General features: G+C 36.1%; 1 protein-coding gene across 2 annotated transcripts in view; it reads left to right on the top strand.

Moving 5' to 3' along the window:
* The window catches only part of UBA6 (ubiquitin like modifier activating enzyme 6), a 43,674-nt gene extending 24,022 nt beyond the window's left edge, over positions 1 to 19,652 (top strand). For both annotated transcript variants that reach the window (XM_072405432.1, XM_072405433.1), the window contains exons 21-33: positions 1,768 to 1,857; positions 2,090 to 2,170; positions 2,937 to 3,065; positions 4,751 to 4,802; positions 5,441 to 5,504; positions 5,729 to 5,798; positions 6,526 to 6,597; positions 9,798 to 9,915; positions 10,549 to 10,742; positions 11,488 to 11,615; positions 12,343 to 12,430; positions 14,429 to 14,523; positions 15,691 to 19,652. In XM_072405432.1, the coding sequence (XP_072261533.1) occupies positions 1,768 to 1,857; positions 2,090 to 2,170; positions 2,937 to 3,065; positions 4,751 to 4,802; positions 5,441 to 5,504; positions 5,729 to 5,798; positions 6,526 to 6,597; positions 9,798 to 9,915; positions 10,549 to 10,742; positions 11,488 to 11,615; positions 12,343 to 12,430; positions 14,429 to 14,523; positions 15,691 to 15,826 (1,317 nt within the window). In that variant the 3' untranslated portion in view covers positions 15,827 to 19,652. The remainder of the gene's footprint in view (positions 1 to 1,767; positions 1,858 to 2,089; positions 2,171 to 2,936; positions 3,066 to 4,750; positions 4,803 to 5,440; positions 5,505 to 5,728; positions 5,799 to 6,525; positions 6,598 to 9,797; positions 9,916 to 10,548; positions 10,743 to 11,487; positions 11,616 to 12,342; positions 12,431 to 14,428; positions 14,524 to 15,690) is intronic.
* Positions 19,653 to 19,898: the final 246 nt, after the last annotated feature.

The raw sequence follows: 19,898 nt of genomic DNA, 5'->3' as shown, positions 1-19,898 counted from the left end.
GAATCTACTAACATTAAACATTGTGACTCATTTAAGGCCGTGACATTGCTATTAAGAATTTGGACATGAGCTCTGCCATTTTCCTTTGGGTACACCGAGCTAAAAAAGTGTTTAGTAAATTTGCCTTTACTTTAACCCCAGTTACCAAACAAGTGACATCCTTTAAGGGGCCTACATTCTCAGATCTGATCTTTTTGGTATTAGGATATTTAAAAAACATTTGGGGGTTTACCTTACTTTCCTTTGCTATCTGTCTTTCATTTTGACGTTTTGCACATTTTATCTCCTTTTTACATCTTTTGTTATGATCTTTACAGTTTTCAAACGATAAAGGAGATCCTTCATTTTTATATTTTTGGAATGCCCTTTTCTTGTTACTTATGGCCTTTTTACCATCAGCTGTGAGCCACAAAGGCTTTAATTTTAGCCTCTTAAACTTATTACCCATTGGAATATATTTTTTAGTGTGCTTTTGTAGAACAGACTTGAAATATTCCCATTTCTGTTCTGTGTTCTTAGAGGACAATATTTTCTCCCAGTCCAAGTCGCTGAGAGCCGCCTTTTAATAATGGAAATATATTAATATATATATTAATGTTTTTATCTTTTGCTTCCTGTTTACAGCTTACATTAAATGAATCATATTATGGTCAGTGCTACCCAGAGTCTCTTTTACATGCACATTTATTATTAAAGAACTAGGTCCAGCAGAGTATCATTTCTAGTTGGGGATACTATAAACTGTACCATAAAATTATCTTGTATTAAATTCACAAATTTCCTTCCTCTTGCTGTTCCTGTAGTGCCATTACTCAAGTCAATGTCGGGGGAGTTGAAATCTCCCATGATTACAACACCTCCACTTTTTTCTGCTTTTTCTATTTCTTCCTTAGCACTTGGCGGTCTATAGCAGACTCCAATAATTATTTGGTGTGTTATTCAACTCCACCCATAATTGCCTCAACCTCATCGATTGTTTCATCCGGAATTTCTTCTTTCACTTTCACTTTTACATCACTTCTCACATACAGACAGACACCACCACCACCCTTTCGTTTGACTCTGTTTTTACAAAAAAAGTATACCCAGGAATATTGACAGCCCAGTCATCTGAAGAACAAAGCCAGGATTCAGCAATGCCAACTAAGTCATAATTTTCTTCACTCATTAAGGCTTCTAACCCCCCTATCTTGTTTGCTAGACTTGTAGCTTTGGTGAACAGGCATTTACCAGCACTGTTTTGTTTTTCAGTATGACTAGTACTGCACAATCCAATGTTTGTTTGTTTGTAACATGGGAAGCTCCATACATTTATCTCCAACTATCTCCAATCCCCCCTCAACCAGTGTCTGACCCCTGGCTAACCTTTCTGCCACCTTATTTACCTGTCTCACCCCCCTCTGTCCTAGTTTAAATATCCCTTCACCATTCTTTCCCCTAGCACAACAGACCCCCTTTCATTTAGGTGCATATAAACCTGCATTTCTAGCAAATCAACGTATATTCCTTGCTTTTTTTAGATTTCCTGCAATTTTCTTTTTTGTAAAAGATCTTTTGGCTGTAGCCACATCCTGAGATTCATTGTTGCTGTATTCATTGTTGCTATATTTGTACTTGCATCCAAGTGAGATTTATGTATAGAGTACTTCCTAAAAGTTTGTTTAATGATCATTACTTCACATGCTATGTAATAAACATCACATAAAGCCACACAGTTCCCTGTTTAAGAAAGACCTTACACATTTTATGTATTTATTTTCCATCCAGCGGGATCCTCCAGATGAAGAAGTTCCATTTTGCACCTTAAAGTCATTTCCAGCAACGATTGAGCACACAATTCAGTGGGCGAGAGACAAGGTATTATTATTTTTTATATATAAATGCATGTAATACAAGTCAACCCTTTACATTCTTTTTATTGAATGCTAGTTTTGCAGCTATTCCAATCTGATGCTTATAATAATATTATTTTTGAATTTAAGAACTTGGGAACTTAAAAAATAGTTACAAAGGGGCTATTTATAGTTTTACCTTAATTGTGTTTTTTTTTTTTTTTTTTTTTTTTTTTTTTTGTTTTTTTTTTAACCAGTTTGAGAGTTCATTTTCGCATAAGCCTTCATTGTACAACAAATTCTGGCACACACACAACTCTGCAGAAGATGTTTTACAGGTATGTACAGAAAATGTTATTTAGGTGCACATTATTTACAATAATATTTACAATCAATAAGGCAAATATAGTTACTTCATCTAAACATAAAGCTTTGATAGCTGAATGATACACTGATGTAGTGGAAGAAAGCCTAATGCCAGCGTTCCCTTATGTCCTACAGTCTCTTCTGTACTCAAATTGCTTATGGAGTTTCTCAGTGTGCATTAGGAAGACCAACAGATCCTGTTAAGTACCTTCTGAAACACCAACCTGGAGCAAGAATGAAGAACAGAAATTTCAGAAATTCTGATTAGCGTGCTTGTTCATGGTTTAGGGCTCATTCCCAATACAGGGATATTTTACTAAACACTTACACATTGCAATAAGTTGTATTTGGCAGCCTATTCATTCAAATGAATGTGCTGCTAAACACTGTACGTTGCACACAACAATAGAGCATACTGTATTTCTAAAGGTGTGACCACACACATGCATGATATCCAAAAGCCTAGGTTTCTTACTCGTGCCTATTAACACACAGCGAGATATCTGTAACAAATGTAACTGACCTACAAGAACTTGGGTTTAGTGATATCCCACAATAAAAGCAGGAACTAGTTAGTTATGAATAGGTACCGATGTAATCCTATTATCCTCATATCATCTATGTTCCTTTATATAATCTCTTTTATATAACCTCCAACAATGCATGGCATGAGGGCATATATGACTAATAATATGATGTCAGTTCTGTATATTGATAACACTTTATTCTTTATTGCAGAGAATACAATCTGGTGAAAGCTTAGAAGGCTGTTTCCATGTTGTAAAACTACTGAGCAGGAAACCTAGATGTTGGTCTCATTGTGTAGAACTTGCAAGGCTAAAGTTTGAAAAATACTTCAATCACAAGGTAGGTCAATGAGTAGCTGCATAAAAATCATGTTATAAAATTTATTTTTATGCGTTTATATTATTTCATATTCATGAGCTTCGAGGAAACCTTACAGAATGAGTTATGAAGTCTGAAAGCACAAATCTCCTGTGTTTGTGCAACCTAAGGATAAAGCTAGACATCATTCAGGAGGTTTAGGTACTTTAGGCCTTTTGAAGTTTTTTTTTTTTTTTTTTCATTCTCAGACCTAGAATAAACCTGCCATCAGGGCAGTGATCTGCATACTTATTTCAGGGTAATAGCACAGAGGGTGCTAATCCCAAGGAATTGTATGGGAGCCCCTTGGCAGTGGGGGCATTAGTACTGTTTTCTTGTATTTTCTCATTGATACATTGATTATTTGGCACCTATCCAGTGCCATTGGTAGCTAGGTGCCAAATTCTCACTGTTCTTTATATAGGTTCCTCATTCTTGCAATACTTGCTGCAGTTGAGTTTTAAACACAAATATTCCAAATCTGTACCTGTGATTCATTACATCATAACTAACATTTACCTGGCTTTTTTTTTTTTTTTTTAAAATGAAGCCTCATATACTTAATTTGATCTATTCATTGATTCTGCTTCAAAGATACCAGAAAATGGTGCAACGTTGGGTAGAAGGTTGTGTTGGCTTCACCTTTTGGGCACCATAGGCCTGTGCTAATTAGCCTGTTTATTTTATAGTTATAAGACCATTTTTTCCATCATTAGTAGAAGTATGGTTTTCTCATATAGACTGATTTCCACTAAAACAAGTAAATGTAAAATAGATAAAAACGGGCATTTTGCTTCAGGCATCAGTTTTGTAGTCCTTTACAGTAAGTGAGTTTAAAGTAGGTAAGGTAAAACCATGACAGTCCCAGATCCTGTCCCCTTACAAACAAGGTTTTTTCATTTCATGTTTTTTCATGTGTCATAATCAGTTAATTATTACATGCTTAATCAAATTATATGCAGTTCACTCTTTAGTAACCACTACATGAAATACGGATGTGCACATATTTGTATTAGTCTAATGCATATTCTGCTCTACACATCCAATGGAGGTCAGTCCTTAGAATTTTTTATGGTGCTGCTATAAAAACTGTGCAGTCAAGTGTTTGTGAAGGTCAAGTTGCAATCATAGAGGTCAAGACAGAAAGTTGATGGAAATGTAGAATGTTGGAGTTTGTCACCAGGGCAGAAAGGGCAGAAAAAAAATCTAAAATATATAAAACCCCCACACTTTGTAGAGATTACTATAAAATCCATTTTAAAACCACTTCAAGATACACAGAAAAGAACACACCAATCCTCTGTAATGATCAATGTCAAGCCTCTAGTGCTAAAGGAAAGGTAAAATGGAGTGTTAATATTTTTCTGACTGGAATAGCCTATCTTTTGAGTAAAGTTAGTACTACCACTGTTACACAACAAAAACAGTTCATCTTTTAAATTCATCAAGGTCATAAGGCTTTTTTTTGAAAAGAATATATACAAAACTAAATAAATAAAAAACATCTTCAACATCTTTGTTGTTGATATATGAAAGTATCTGTTGATGTTTTTTGTATTTATTATTATTATTATTATTATTGGAGTTAGACTTCTTGTGCTAGTATTGTAAATGTTACATATATGTAATCAAATTTGTCACTATTTTCTATATATTTCTTATTCTAGGCCCAGCAACTGCTGCATTCATTCCCTCTGGATACACGGTTAAAAGATGGAAGTAGGTACCAGAAATGTGAACAGTAGCTTCTTCTTTTATTTTTTCTTTTGTGATATATTTTTTTTTTTTTTTTTTTTTTTGCTTTGAACGTGGAGGGGGGGATAAATTACCTGTACAGTACACTACAGACTTCATTACTTTTGATCACAGTTGAGACCTGTTAAAATATCTAGTATAGTTTGTGTTAAGTTTTTATCACAAACTATAAGTGTTCAAAACTAATGTTGACACTAATGATTTGTGTGTTGTGTTGATTGAACTGCTGTTTAATCATTATAAAGTAATGCTAATATCATTAGTAATACCTTAACAGATTGTCTATTTCTATGTTTTAATACATGCTAAAACTACATTGGAGTTGAAAATGAATATCTGGTCATTGACAATTTACTATCTACCGAAGCCCCAAAACAGATCTAATTTTATTTTTTTTAACACAGGATCTGGGAGGTAAACATTAGGGAAAAACACAGGACTACTTTAAATTTATCGAGCTAAATAGGTGATTTGTTAGGAAAGCCATTTTGCTGATAAATCCTTTTACAATATACATTCTTACATTTCTTTGAATTATAATAAGTATTTTAGTAATACATTGTTATGATAACTTTTGTGTATGCTTTGTACTTTTTTTTCAGGTTTTTTTTGGCAGTCTCCAAAGCGACCCCCTACTCCAGTACAGTTTGATATAACTGACCCTTTGTAAGTACATTATTTCTGCTATTTACTGTTCCTGTATAAGGCCATGTTTATATAAAGTTAAATGTGACATGCATTAAACATACTCTGCAAGTGTATCTTCCAGGTGTTTCAATGTACAGTAAATGTTTGAATGCCACATTTACTGATTAGGAAACCTGCCCCTGTGTATTTATATCACATCAGCAGTCAGTAATATATATGTTGTGTATGTCTTTTATTTCCAGACATATCAGCTTTATAATAAGTGCCGCCAAACTGTTTGCAGAAGTGCATGAAATCCAGTTCACTGAAAAGGTAAATGTAAAGTACAGAGTGACAATGCTTTTCACTGCAAGGTGGGATGTGAAACTTTGGGAAAAGTACTGTTTTGAATGACAGACTTGCAAAATTTCTACTTGTGTAATTGCCAGGTTGTATAAAGCCAATGAAACGTAACTTGTTACTTAAACTCACATGAATGATGAAGACCCGTTTCTGTATCTGAACACAAAAAAAGATTGTCCTTGGACATAAGGAAGTTGAAGAGTGTATTGTGGTGTTAAACTACTGTACCTTAAGGTTGCACACTAATTTGATAGGAAGTGAGAAGTAAATATTCTGATTAAATGTTGGAAAAGGATAGTGTTTGGGTTTTTCCCCTATACAAAAATACTAGGGTTGGGCCATAAGTGAGAAACGTCAGTGACTTTGTTTTAGGAAAGAAGTGTGCGATGGGACATCTACTATCCTCCTCACCTTTGCTCCCCAAAAAGATAAAAGATGCCTCTAAAGTGAAGGGATTATCAGTTCTAGATAAAGGGGCTGTTTATATTTCTGTGATATGCCTTCAGTAAAATAATTTTGGAGTCTGAAATTTTTGCATTTAGTTCACAAGTTTGCAATTTTAATAAAGCCCGTTTCAGGTAAACAGACTTTGTAGAATTCCTTCATTTTATAATAGCTGTTGCCCCTGTATTTTGTGACAGACACGTATGAATATTAACTAAGTTTTGTTATTCTTATTTTTTTTCCTCTCTGACAGGATTTTTCACTTGATGCCATCCACAAAATTTTAACCGAGATAACCATCAAAGAATTTACACCTTCCAACAAGGTATGTATGATCTTTTTTCTCTGTAAGGCAAAAACAAAAATATGGACCTAGTTAATATTTACTGCAAACTTTAAGAAACTTCAGCAGGGAAGGAATGCCAGGAGACAACATATGGTCTGTTGCAAGGCTTCTGTTCCTACCACAGACCTGTGTAGTGTGTTCAAGAAGCTCTGCCCACTTCTAGTCTTTGGCGGCCTGGTGGGTAGTACTTTTGCCTTTTGAAGCACTAGGATCCCAGGTTTAAATCTTCCAGGACACTATCTGGATGTAGCATGTATATTCTTATGGTCTTTTTGTGTCTATTTAGTTGATAATTACCTTTTTCTCAGAGTATGGATCCGATTGTCTCAAGCATATTAAAATTCACTTGCTTGACCAGTGTAAATTCTGCAGCCAATTTTTCTCACAGTTGTTTTCTGTTCGTTCAAAGGAATGTCTTTCACTAATCGCTTTCGGTGCAAAGTTTAGTTTTTTTCAACTTCATGTGTAAAAAGACATCAGATCAGCCACAGTCAGAAAGGGCATAGTCTGCATGCAGTGGGGAATATACAGTTGGCATGTAGGGACCAGGCAGCTTTTGCTTTGTTAAATTCACTTAGTGTTTACAGACACTACCTGCTGGAAGTATGTTTCAAGCATCAACTAGGCTTTCTGAAATCCAGCTAATATCCTATTAGTTTGAGGTCAGGTTGTGCTTTTTATCTTTAGTTCACACTGAAAATATTGCCCTTGTAAATCTTATTTAGACCATAATTTATTTAAAGGTTTCTGTCATGTCCCCCTCTTTAATTTTTTAGTTAGTCAAGAATGAATACATTTATTTCTTGCAGTTCCTCTAGTTCCTGTGTTTTTTTTTTAACCAGACCTTCACCATTTTTGTTGCCTGGCTCTGAACACACTCTAACTCGCTAATTGTTTTGTATTTGAGACCTGCAGAATTGGACAAAGTATTCTAAATCTGGTCCAACTAAGGAACTATCAAACATTTACAGGACCTTCCTTCCTTCTGCTTGTGATCCCTCTAGTGATGCACTCAAGAATTATTTCTGTTTTACCCACTCTCTTGTCCACACTTTTGGCTTCTTTTTCTAATCATCTCAAGCACTCCCAAATATTTTTCTCTTCACTTCTGGACAACACTGGTCCTTAGAGTATAATATTATCAGAGATCAAGATTCATTATCCCCCAAATTTCTTGTTTCGCATTTAGAATCGTTCTCCCCTCAGTTTCCAGCAATACCAAATTATCTTCCAAAAATGCATACCTTGCCCTTGTAAACTCCGGTAAATCACTTACAGACAAATTAAGTAGAATAGGACTGGTCTTTTGTTGGACCACATTGACAACCACACTCTGATGTTTATCTTTTACCCACCTTTACATTTACTGAACCACCCAAAGCTGTCATTAAAATTTGTACAAGACGTAGCTTGTACAGGTTTTATTAGGATCATTATATTGGAACTAATCAAAAGTATTGCTGAAATCAACTTAACATTATCGGCACTGGTCCCAAAAAATTTGTGATAATTAAAAAAAAAAAATATGACTGGTTCTGCCCTCAGTAAAGTCATTATGCTTTGATTTCATCAAGTAATGATGATCCTTCTCTTTTTAGAAGGGATGTATTTAATTTACTATGGCAGATGTTGTACTCACTTGCCTGTAGTTGCCTCTGTACTATCCTTCTGGAGGATAGGTACAATGTTAACCGTTTGACCATCAGGAGGCTCTTCTGTTAACTGAAGTCCTGGTTTGGTAAAGCATGCAGGACTTTATTTTAGTTCTGTCACAGGGCATTGCAGGGAACCAAAAACATCTGAGTACTCTGTGATCTATAATCTAAACCAGTCCAAACACTGTACAGGGTTAAAAATTCCTTCATGTTGTTTGATGCATCATTTTTAGAATTTCTTAGGAAAAAAATAGATGTTATCCATAAGTCCGTTTTAATAGGCTCCACTGATTGGATCAAGTAGCGGTCTGAATTTAATGTTTCTAGCGTGTTGAAAAATCTGCTTTATTTTCATTTGTGTTCTACAACCTATAACAGATTCAAATCTACTACATAAAATAGGCAATTCTGTATTTGAGTAATACTTTCTTCCATATGTAATAAACCTGGAGAATCTGCACCATGCTATCTTTTATGTCAGAATAATATTTTTATTAACCTAGATATATGCCTGTGCTGTTATTAATATTATTATTATTATTATTATTAATAAACAGGATTTATATAGCACCAACATATTACGCAGTGCTGTGCAATAAATAGGGGTTGCAAATACCAGTGTATGTAGTGGTGGTAAGTAGTAACAATTTCAAAAGACAGAAAAAAATGGGTTTTGAGTGCTCTTTTAAATGAGCAGAAAGTAGGAGCAAGCCGAATAGGATGTGGAAGACAATTCCAGAGAGTTGTGGCGGCTCTAGAGAAGTCTTGTATCCGTGCGTGTGATGAGGTTATGAGTGAGGAAGTCATTAGTAGGTCATTGGAGGAGGGAGGAGACGGCTAGGGGGGTATTGTAAGTGGGACAAGAACTGTGTAGGGATTTGAATGCACAGGAGCTTGAATTTGATTCCAAGGTGAAATTGAAGCCAATGAAGAGAACTGCAAAGAGATGCAGCAGAAGAAGAGCAGTGCGAAGGATTGATGAGTCTGGCTGCAGCATTCATAATGACTTGTAGAGGAGAGAGTTGGGTTAGTGGAATACCAGAGAGGAGGATGTTACAGTAGTCCAGACGAGAGATGATAAGAGCGTATACAAGGAGTTTGGTGGTCTCTGGGGACAGGTAGGGGGAGAGTTTGGAGATGTTGCGTAGGTGAAAGTGACAGGACCTGGAAATGTTTTATGGGGGGTAAATGAGAGGGCAGAGTCAAAGGTGACACCAAGACAACAAGCCTGACAGGAGGCACATAGGAATTTATTTTAAATATTTTCAAAAGTGCTATGATATGCATTACCATAGAGCAACAAGTTTTCTTTGCCTACCCTGCATATTTACAACTACTAAAGGCTGATTGTTGGTGTTGCATTTAAATTTTTTTAACTTGTGGAAAGAAAAAAAATTTGTTGATTCATGTATTTATTAGTCATGCGCCATGTACAGTTTACCATTTCTGTGATGTACAATCACAGAAATGGCAGAAATTTGTCATTTTATCAATGTGCTAACATTTCCTCTTTTCTGTCCTTAGATAGTTGAAACCGATGAAACTGCAAAGAAGCCTGACCAGCTCCAAATAAGTAGTGAGGATGAGAGGATTGCAGTTGAACAGCTTGAGAAAGTCCTTGCAGAAGGCCGAGCTTCAAAAGGTAATCTTCACTCTGATTTTCTGAGTTGAAAAAAAAAGCTCTACGAAAAATAGCACTACGTTCTGGCAGGTGTTATAGGTGTGTTTTTTGTTTTCTTGAAACTAGTAGGTGTACTGCAGAACCATATGTTTTATATTTGACCGACATTTCACTTTTTGCTATGAAAGAGCAAGGGTATATCCAAGCTATTTGTAGACACAACTACATTAGATGTCTCCATTGAGTGCGTTGGTTAGTTGTAAATGTAATTGATATACTTTCCTTTCTCTTGGATTCCGTATTGCAAGGTGTGATGCTACAATCCATTTTGACGCAATCCCTCTATAAATAAGCAGACCTTACTATTAAAATGCTTAACATTAAACAACTCATGGAAGACTGTTCTGCCAAAAGGAATCCCATACATTTTTACATAAATAAATTGATTTAGTAAATCTTTAGGTTCTAATAAGATGCTTCAAGGCTAATTCTTCAAAGCCAATGCTTTTCTGTCCTTGCTAGGACATATTACACATGCTTGTTCCTAGCAACAATCTATGTTGATTTTTTTGCTGAGTGTTCATGCAGAGATTGCTGATAGAGGGTGTTATGAACTGGTTGTTTCTTGACTTGCGTTTTGTTTTTCCCTGCTAGATGACCTCCATATGAAGCTCTTATCATTTGAGAAGGACGACGACAGCAATGAACATATCAACTTTATCACAGCAGCTTCCAATTTAAGAGCCAGAATGTATAATATTGAGCCTGCTGACCGACTAAAGACCAAGCGTATTGCAGGAAACATAATCCCAGCTATTGCTACAGCCACAGCTGCTGTCTCAGGCCTGGTTAGTTGGTAATATGATTGTACCCCCAGTAAAAAACAAATAACACTAGTTATGTAAGAGCTGTTAAAGAAGTTTGTGTTTCTGCATTGTGGATATTAGAGGGCAGTTTGATGTGGTAGTATAATCTTTTAACCCCCCTCCCCCTTTAAACGGATGTGTGCATAAACAGAAATCTTTTTTGTTTTATCTATTCTTTGGTAGATATAGTAATACATAGTTACATTAGTTTGACCTAATCTACCCTCAGTAGTAAGAATGTTGTCCTGGTTCGAGAAAGTTGTGTGTTTCTATATGGCCTATATGTGCTTTTTAGCAGTGTTACTATTTGTTTTAGCACTACATGTGTTAAAACTTCTTCCCTAATACAGTTCATGGAAAGGTACAAAATTAATAATTCTCCTGTTGGAGCAGATTGATTACCAGAATGATTTAATAGATCTTTTCTTACAAGTGACGTTTCTATGTTTTATTTTTTTATAATTGTTAATAAACCTTTTGATTTTATGCTTGTTGCACAGTATCTAATTTCACCAGGTAGGGTTGCAAGCAAAATAAATGAAAGGCTGAAGACCTGCAAACCTTTTTACTGCAAGAGATATGGTGTTATTATTACAACTCAAAAAAGCCAAAAAAATAGATTTCTGTTTTTTTCTGGATATTTCTTTAGACCGCAAGAATGTGCTATTACTTAGTAAATGCAATTAATGAATTCTTACTGAACTTGCTTACTTAACTTCCATTCTAGGTTGCCCTGGAGTTAATTAAAGTGGTTGGTGGGCATCCGTTTGAAGCTTACAAGAACTGCTTCTTTAACCTTGCAATTCCAATCATTGTGTTTACAGAGACAGCAGAAGTAAAGCAAACACACATCAGGTAAGGACCAGATGTCAATATTTGGTAAATTTAGTATTTGGTTTTTTTTTTTTTTTGAAAGTAAAAAGGTAAAAACAATTGTAAATATTTGTGTAAATACTATTCTAATTTAAACTCCACTTGTAGATTAGAGATGTGCTCTGCAAATATACTATACGTCTTTGTTTCTGCTTGTCTGCAGTGTAAAAAAATTCCATTCCCTTCCACTCTAGAACCAAAATATAATAGTCATTGTTGTAGTAAGACAAAGTTTATTTGTTGTATAGCAGTGACTCCCAGTAAGTAAACATGCGTAATATGCTAGCTGCATAATACTTTAAAAGTTAAAATGAATTACTACATCAAAATGACCTCCTCATGTAATAAGAGGGTTAGTTGTCCTACCCCTACTTAACCATAACATTCTTAAGAGATTTTTTTTTTTTTTTTTTAATATATTTCTGTTATTTTGATTAGAAGACACGTTTGGATTTTTAGAAACCGCAGTGTCCATAAAGAGTTATTTTTGTACCTGAACTGTCAGTTCATTACTTTAAGTTTTAAACTAGTGGTTGGTGTTGGCTGGTGAGGTCTAAAACTGTACTTTGTGTAAACTTGTAAAATTTTTAAATATACAGTACATGTTTTATATGTGCTTTGAAATGTTATAACAGGAAATGTTTTTTTATTATAAAATGCTAATCTCACTATATAATAAACTGAATGCACATTATAATCTTGGCCACAGGAATGGAATTTCTTTCACAATCTGGGACAGGTGGACGATCCATGGCAAGGAAGATTTCACTCTACAGGATTTCATTAATGCGGTCAGGGTAAGAATGCCTTATTATATATGTTCACTTTCCTCATTTAGCTGCCTAAAAGCTGCCTCTTACCAGTGTGTGATCAAACTTATAAGGTATGATGAACATATTGTGAAGGTAATCTGAGTCCATGTGAGATACCCCTACAGAAGCTTTCTGTTAAGACTAAGGTTATCAACTAGGATTTGTTAGCCAGGCCAACCCGCCATATAAGAATTTGCTGTTAAAATGACTGTTAAGGGCAATTCCCATGTAATGGGTTGTTTGAACTTGGAAGGTGTTATAACTTTATTTAAACTTAAAAACAAAATGTAATGAAATGCAGGTTTCCAGTAACTAGCCTGAAAAAAACTATGCTAGGAAGACTGCAATCACTCTTTGTCTGTATCTATAGTGGGAATAAAGGTTGTCACCCAGGTTGGGGTTGAAACATGTCTTCTTCTCTTTTCCATTATGTTGGGCGGGGAGGGGGGGCGATTATTGGGTTTCAAACAAAAATGTTAAGGAAAGAAAAAACATTTTGTTTTCAGTTCAAACAACTATAAATATTTTCTGGTAGGATCTACAGGTATTTCTGTACTTATGCCGCATGCACATTTTGTGGTCCATTGCGGTTTATTAGGCCATAAAGGACCCAAATGAATGGCCTGTCCTAATGGCATGCAAAATTATGTGTAATGATGTGCAGTTTTCTTTTGTGACCGACTAGGCTGGTGTAACTGGGACCTTAAGGTATTTAGAGATTGGATTTTAGGTTGTGGTACACTGCTACAGGCCTCACAGTGTTGGCACAATAAAACAGATATTGTACCAAAAAATCACTACATCTGCTTTATGCCACAGTGCAGTATCAAATTCCCATGAAATTTAGATAACAATGACACCAAGCTGAAGGGGTCAAACATGGGTCCCCAAGGGATTTTTGCAATGGGGTTGGGCTCGAACCAATAGCTGCATGTTCTACTTTGAATACAATAATGCACTTGTGCTTCTGATTTAAACAATGGCAAAGGAAATTCCACAGATGTGCTCTAAAAAGCAGCGGTCGCCGACCTGGTCCCACGGACCACTAAAATTATCGGCTCCTGACCATGCATGCACGGGGAGCCAGTTGTCAATCAAAGGGGAGGAACCTCCCCATAGTGATGTCATAATGCCACAACTCCCACCACTCTGCCATCGCACATCTGATGCGATGGAAGAGTGGGCGGGGTTGTGTTGTGAAACACAGCCCACCCACTTCCCTGAGCCAGGGATTTGCACGGAGGACGTGGTCCGAGGCTCTGACCAGTGCGTTTCTTCGGCGGGGTCCTTCTCCTGACCTTGCTCAGCGGTGCACCAACCAGAGCCGCGGACCCCCAAAATCTTCTATACGGTGGTCACTGCTGCTTTAAAGCATTATTGATGTGTAACTAGGTTTTATTATTTTTATGAGTTCATATAGAACCAACATATTTCATATAATCTAATGCCCCTAACACATTCATAGTCTAAAGTCCAAAGTCAGTTGTGGTGGACACCGATTAACCAGTGTGTCTTGGAATGCAGGGGGAAAAAACAAGCAAACACACGGAGAACATGCAGACTCCTTGCAGACGGTGTCATGATTAGGATTCTACCTTGGGACCCATTTACCTCAAAGTCCCAGTGCTAGCCAAACATCACTGCACCACTAAATGACTATGAATGACCACTATGACAAAATATAAACTTGCTTCTGATACTGAATGGCATTTTAATTACTGTACTGCCCAGAGAAGCAGGAGGTGCTATAATCTGAAAATTAGCAAAAAAAAAGTAATAGTCTGGCTATAATCGGAGTTAAGTTACATCTAAAATAACATAAAGAAAAGTAATGCTAACATTAAGGTTGATACTTTATTCAAAGATTCTAATTTTTATGATGTTTCAATATCTTATTCAGCTTCATGGAACATAATCACTGTTTCTATAAAACATTAGAAATAAATGCCCACATGTTTGTACAACTTTTTTTTTTTTTTATAGGAGCAGTATGGAATTGAGCCAACAATGGTTGTGCAAGGCGTGAAAATGCTGTATGTCCCTGTAATGCCCGGTCATGCAAAGAGGCTGAAACTTACGTAAGTATATTAAAATTACAATATATATGTTTTGGATGGAGGGGGGGCTGGGTCTTCTTTATCTTAATTAGTAAACTATTGTCTTAAAAGCTCAATAACTCCTGGACTTTTTAAGACCAAAGTATATTGCTGTAAAGAAAAAAACTTAGAAGCATATAAATGTCCTGTTGACTTGGGTACTCAAACTTTCCCTGCTGCTCTATACAAAGTAGTTTTTCTTATTAATCGAAAATAAGTGGAAACCCTATCTAAAAAAGTGCAATTATCTTATTTGGTTCCATTTCTTGAACCAAAGTAGCCCCTCCTCAAAATCATTCTCATGGAGATTGTGACGGCTGGTTTACATTTAGTACAAGAAATACAATGCTGAAGTAGACTTGTATAATACAACCCACTATATAGTGGTATTGGGGTTTAAAGACAGATATTCTCTTATCTGTTCACTAACCTCATCAAAATTCATGGGGCTGTAATACACAGACACAGACAAGTCTTCTGCAACATTGGAGCTGCCAGCCGTCCGAATCTCTGTAAGCATACTTCTATAGAGTGATAATGTTGGTTACTTTATGTTGGGGAATAGGTCCAAAGGTTACTGCATTTTGTTTATAAAATAAAATAAAGTATAAGGTATAAAAAAAGCAGTTACACTCTTTGTTATAGCCAGTAATTGCCTCTGGAAACATAACTACAATATTACTTGGTATAAGGGGTGGGCATAATTCTAAGTATAAACACACTTATGCCCTCAATACCTCTGAAGTCACTGACCCGGAACAATCCTGCAGCTAGTGACATCTGAGGGATATCCGAAAATGTTGTCTGAATGTTTACTTTAGGACAATTGTTGAGTAAGTTACTGAAGAGCTGTACAACAGGAAAACTATAATGAATGGTATCATGCAATGATTCTATAGAGGTTTGGGTCTTTGTAGTGACAAGCAAGAGTCCTAACCTCCTTAAACACCCTTGTAAACCTACGGTCACATTCAAATCTAGCAAAGTGACCAAGTGAAATAAAATGGCCCTTCAGTTAAGCCATTTTATTTTATGATTGCTGCATGATATTGTACTTCACCAGCAGGTGGTATCTGAAAAAACTGTTTTCCTGAAACTCACTATGTGTATTCATTTTTCTAATTTTGTTTTCTTTCACTTATTGTATAGAATGCACAAGCTTGTGAAACCAGGAGCCGATAAAAAATACGTTGACCTGACTGTGTCTTTTGCCCCTGAATCATCTGAAGATGAGGATTTACCAGGGCCTCCTGTTAGATACTATTTTAGCCAAGAAAGCAATTAATGGCACAAGTGTGGGTGTTATCGTCTGTGTTGGTACTACTTGTCACATCTAGGTGAAGCCTTAATGAAGAGAAACAAGTGGAAGTAGTGATTTGCACTAATATTTTGCATAACAAGACTGCATATATATATATTTAGTGTCTCCCTCATACTTTCTTGTACTTTTTTTTCTTTGTTACCGGTGGACTGGAATTCAAAATTATTTGGATGCAATACTCCATGCTATAACCCAAAAAAAGATAAATGAATAAAAAAAAGAATGGAGGACCAAGAAGACTATTTTCACGTTCACCTTACTGTACCTCCTATCCTTCAATGATAAGTGGAAGAATATTGTTAATATTAGTACTAATAAGTCTGTGTGCCTTGCAGTAGGTGTATCTGAGTATGCACACGAAAGTTCTCTGCTTTGTATGTACGTGTGTATGTACATGTGTTCACTGAAACTAATGTGTTTTTATTTCATATATACTGTTTTCTGAATGAGAAGTGAGAGCCCCAATTATTTTGATATTGCTACCTTAAAGGGAACTTTTTCATACAGTGAACAGTGTAACTGAGATAATGTAACCTCTGCTGTGTGTTTTAAGGGTGTTATAAGTTACCAATCTATAAAATGCCTTGGTATCTTAAGATGTGAGCAAGTGGTGTAATGTAGGTCTGTAAGTCTGACTGTTAGGTATGTTTATGCATAACATGCAACCTTTTATCTGGTTTTATCAGTGTTTTTGATAAATACTCAGTGGTTTCTGTACAACTTCAATTTACATAGATCACATGCAATGCTTGATAATAGAAGACTATTAGCAAAGGGGAGGTATCTGTTTAAAATCAGAATACATTACACCTTCAGCTGGCTGAAAAAATATGTAGAAAGCTGTGCTGCATAAGCTCACTTTTGCTGCCTTCAGCTTTTGTTAATGTATTAGATCTTTGTTCTGCAGCTGTTCAGCATTGGTGTGGACTGTAATTATTTCACTTATAATCAGATTTCTTATTCTGTCCTGTTTTTAAGACACCTGCAATTCTTTCAACAAGTCACATTTTATTTCTCCATTACAGGGCTAGTAAAACTAAATTGCAGTTTAGATTGCACAATGCAATGTTATATCACTATATAGTGTTTATAGATGTAGATGTTGTAGGTGCTTTACAGGCCTTAAAGGGAATCTGTAGTGAAAACACTTTCACTTTTCTGACCACCCTGCATCCTAATAAATTATTTGAAAAAGGGCCTTCGTACATGTCCTGCAGGAAATTTTTTACAAGCACTTTGTGTACATTGGGTCATGTCGCTACAAAGGCTAGGAAACCAATACTGACTCAAACACTCTGAACTTTGATCCTCTCTTCCAGCTTAGTTTAAGTAATTAAATACTTATGTATATAATTATGTTATTGGCCAACGTGAGAACCTAGCACAGCATTGTTTACAGCACAGGAAATTATTTATGCTTTAGCATAGCAAACTGGTCAGGATATGGAGGGGATAATTTTTTCACTAATACGTCTGCTTTAAAACTGGGGTGGGATATCTCCCCTGTCTATTCCCCTAACCTGAGCTAGGCATTCTTCACAAACTTACTGGCAGCGGTCAATAAATCCTAGTATTGTTGATATATTCATATTTATGGACACACTACATGTCCCTATCTGACACTTCTGGGTCCTGAGCAGCCAATCACCAGGCATTGTGGGTAGCGGATTGTGTGTTGTATCATTATTAGGTCAGTATAGGCAACAATGAATTTATTGAAACAATTGGAGATGATTTCTCTGTTTTTTATTCTATGCACAGACTGTGGAGCTTTTGCATAGAAAATGTTTATTTTGTTAAACAATTTTGTAGGCTTTTTTTTTTTTACCAGGTTGTTTTTTTCACAATTAATGCATTGTTTATCATAGTGTAAAGGGGTACATGTAAGGCTAGGTACACATGTGCAATGGTTCTCGTACGATAATCGACTCAGGGCCGATATCAGACGAGAATATGATGTGTGTACAGCGTCCATCGTCCAAATGACTGTCTTGGCGGATCCACGGACAATGGACAACGAACGATCATATTAGAAGTGAAGGGGGAGAGAGCGCAGCAGGGTGCCGCCCCGTCATTCTCCCCCTCCCCTCCCCATAGAGCAGAAAGTTGCTGTATGTGCAGCACTCGTTCATGCATCGTGCATGAAAGATCCTTTCCAAGACAATGATTGCTCGTGTGTACCCAGCCTAAGTGTTAAATGTGCTCCTGACAATTAAGCGTAGTCATTCCATTTTTTTTTTTTTTTTTTCCATAAAAGGGAACATGACATTCATTCTACATGCAAAATATTGGGGACAGATATGGTAGTTTCTCAGTGCAGCAATTTTTATTGATGAGCAACTTGTTCATGATGAGCCATGCAGTATTGGTATCCACAATATGTTCAGCCGTAAAGGAAACCCGCACCAAGATAAATACTGAAGCTGCCACTGCTGAGTTCCTTCTGAACATGCTTTTTGCTTTCCTGTCTCCGGGTTCTGTACTTTGTCACTGACCAGAAATAACAATGCAGCATGTGAAATCGGAATTGAGTGCATGCATATCTTGCCTCAGTAAAGCGTCTTTATAGTCAAAATCCTGCATAAATATTACATTGAGAAAATGCAGATTATCTTCAGTGAAAATGTCACACCAAAATCTGAAGATTCAGGGACACAGGCAGCTGATCTTCAATGCATTTTTTAACATTTCCTGTTGAGGTAAACCCAGCCCTTTCCCACTACTCATGCTTCCCTATTAAATGTTTTTCAGAGGAGGCAAGGATGTGAGGACAAGCAAAAGTTTACAGGCAAAGCAGAATTTATTATAACCTTACTGCTTATACATTAATTTGACATTTTTCCTGTTACTAGATGTTTTATATGCTCAGTGCAGATAACAATGCATGGAGCAGTTTTGGAGTAGGCAAGCACTAGGCATGTAATGGCATTTGATTGAATATCATATGGAATAAACTGAAGTAAAACATTCAGATAAAGTAAAATGTATTGAAAGCCTTTACACGTATTTTTTTTAATATGAGCAACCCTACTACCATAAAAGGTAGCATGCATTTTAGGATTACTGGTTCTTCGCATTAAACTTTGATTTATTGTGCATGAAGCAATGAAGACAGAAATTGTTGATCTCCTTAAAGTACTAGCTGACATCTACCTCCAGTACATTCACAGTCATTGACCCAGACCAAGTAGGCAAACCAGGATAGTTCAAGAAGTATAAAACAGGATAACCATGACAGCCAGTCATACACGGGTCTCCATAAGTTCTGTCTTTGACCACTGGTATTCATGGGTAGTTCTGTGCAGACAACAGACAGATTTCCATAGTTCACCTAACTGCAACTGGATTAAATTATTTGCATCTCTTACTAATTGAAAGACAATGCCAGCTGTTATATTACATTTCAGCTAGAGTTTAAATGGTTGGTCTTCGTTACTAGCACGTTGAGATTGTTGTTTTAATGCTTTCTTGCTTGTAACTTGAATTTAATAATTTTTTTTTTTACTACTGGAACAGTCCAGGGATTTAGCATGGAAAGCAGATACATGAGCCAGACTATCATTTAATATCTATGTTCCTTGTATTATTCTTTGTTTCCTTTGTGCTCAGGGGTGTCCGTTGCCATATGCAAGCAAGACCATTGCAACAATGAAAAATCTGCAGCTAAAAAAAAAGTGTTTTTAAATATGTATTATTTTGGTTGAAAGATTGCCTTTTTCAGTACCTAGTACTATTAAGATAGTCAATATTTGAATAAAAGAACCGTAAATATTTTCCAACTGTTCAGAAATGTTCTTGTATTATTATTATTATTTTTATTTTTTTTGTCAGATCCTCATTGCATTAGCTCAGCATTACTGCACACATATTTACAGGTGTTATGTTAAAGTCCAACTTCCGGTCACTTAACAAAAAAAATGCAAAACTGCAATACTCATTCTCTTTTTGGTGGTGTCCCACCCCCTAGTAATTATTCCTTTTCACCACAATATGTCCAGCGCCATTCATCCCAGAAGCCTAGGGCATGTCTAGCGCT

The sequence above is a fragment of the Pyxicephalus adspersus genome, chromosome 3 (assembly GCF_032062135.1).
Source record: "Pyxicephalus adspersus chromosome 3, UCB_Pads_2.0, whole genome shotgun sequence".
NCBI classification, from domain to species: domain Eukaryota; kingdom Metazoa; phylum Chordata; class Amphibia; order Anura; family Pyxicephalidae; genus Pyxicephalus; species Pyxicephalus adspersus.
Note: the sequence above shows the minus strand (reverse complement) of the source record. Positions and strands in the feature narration are given on the sequence as shown.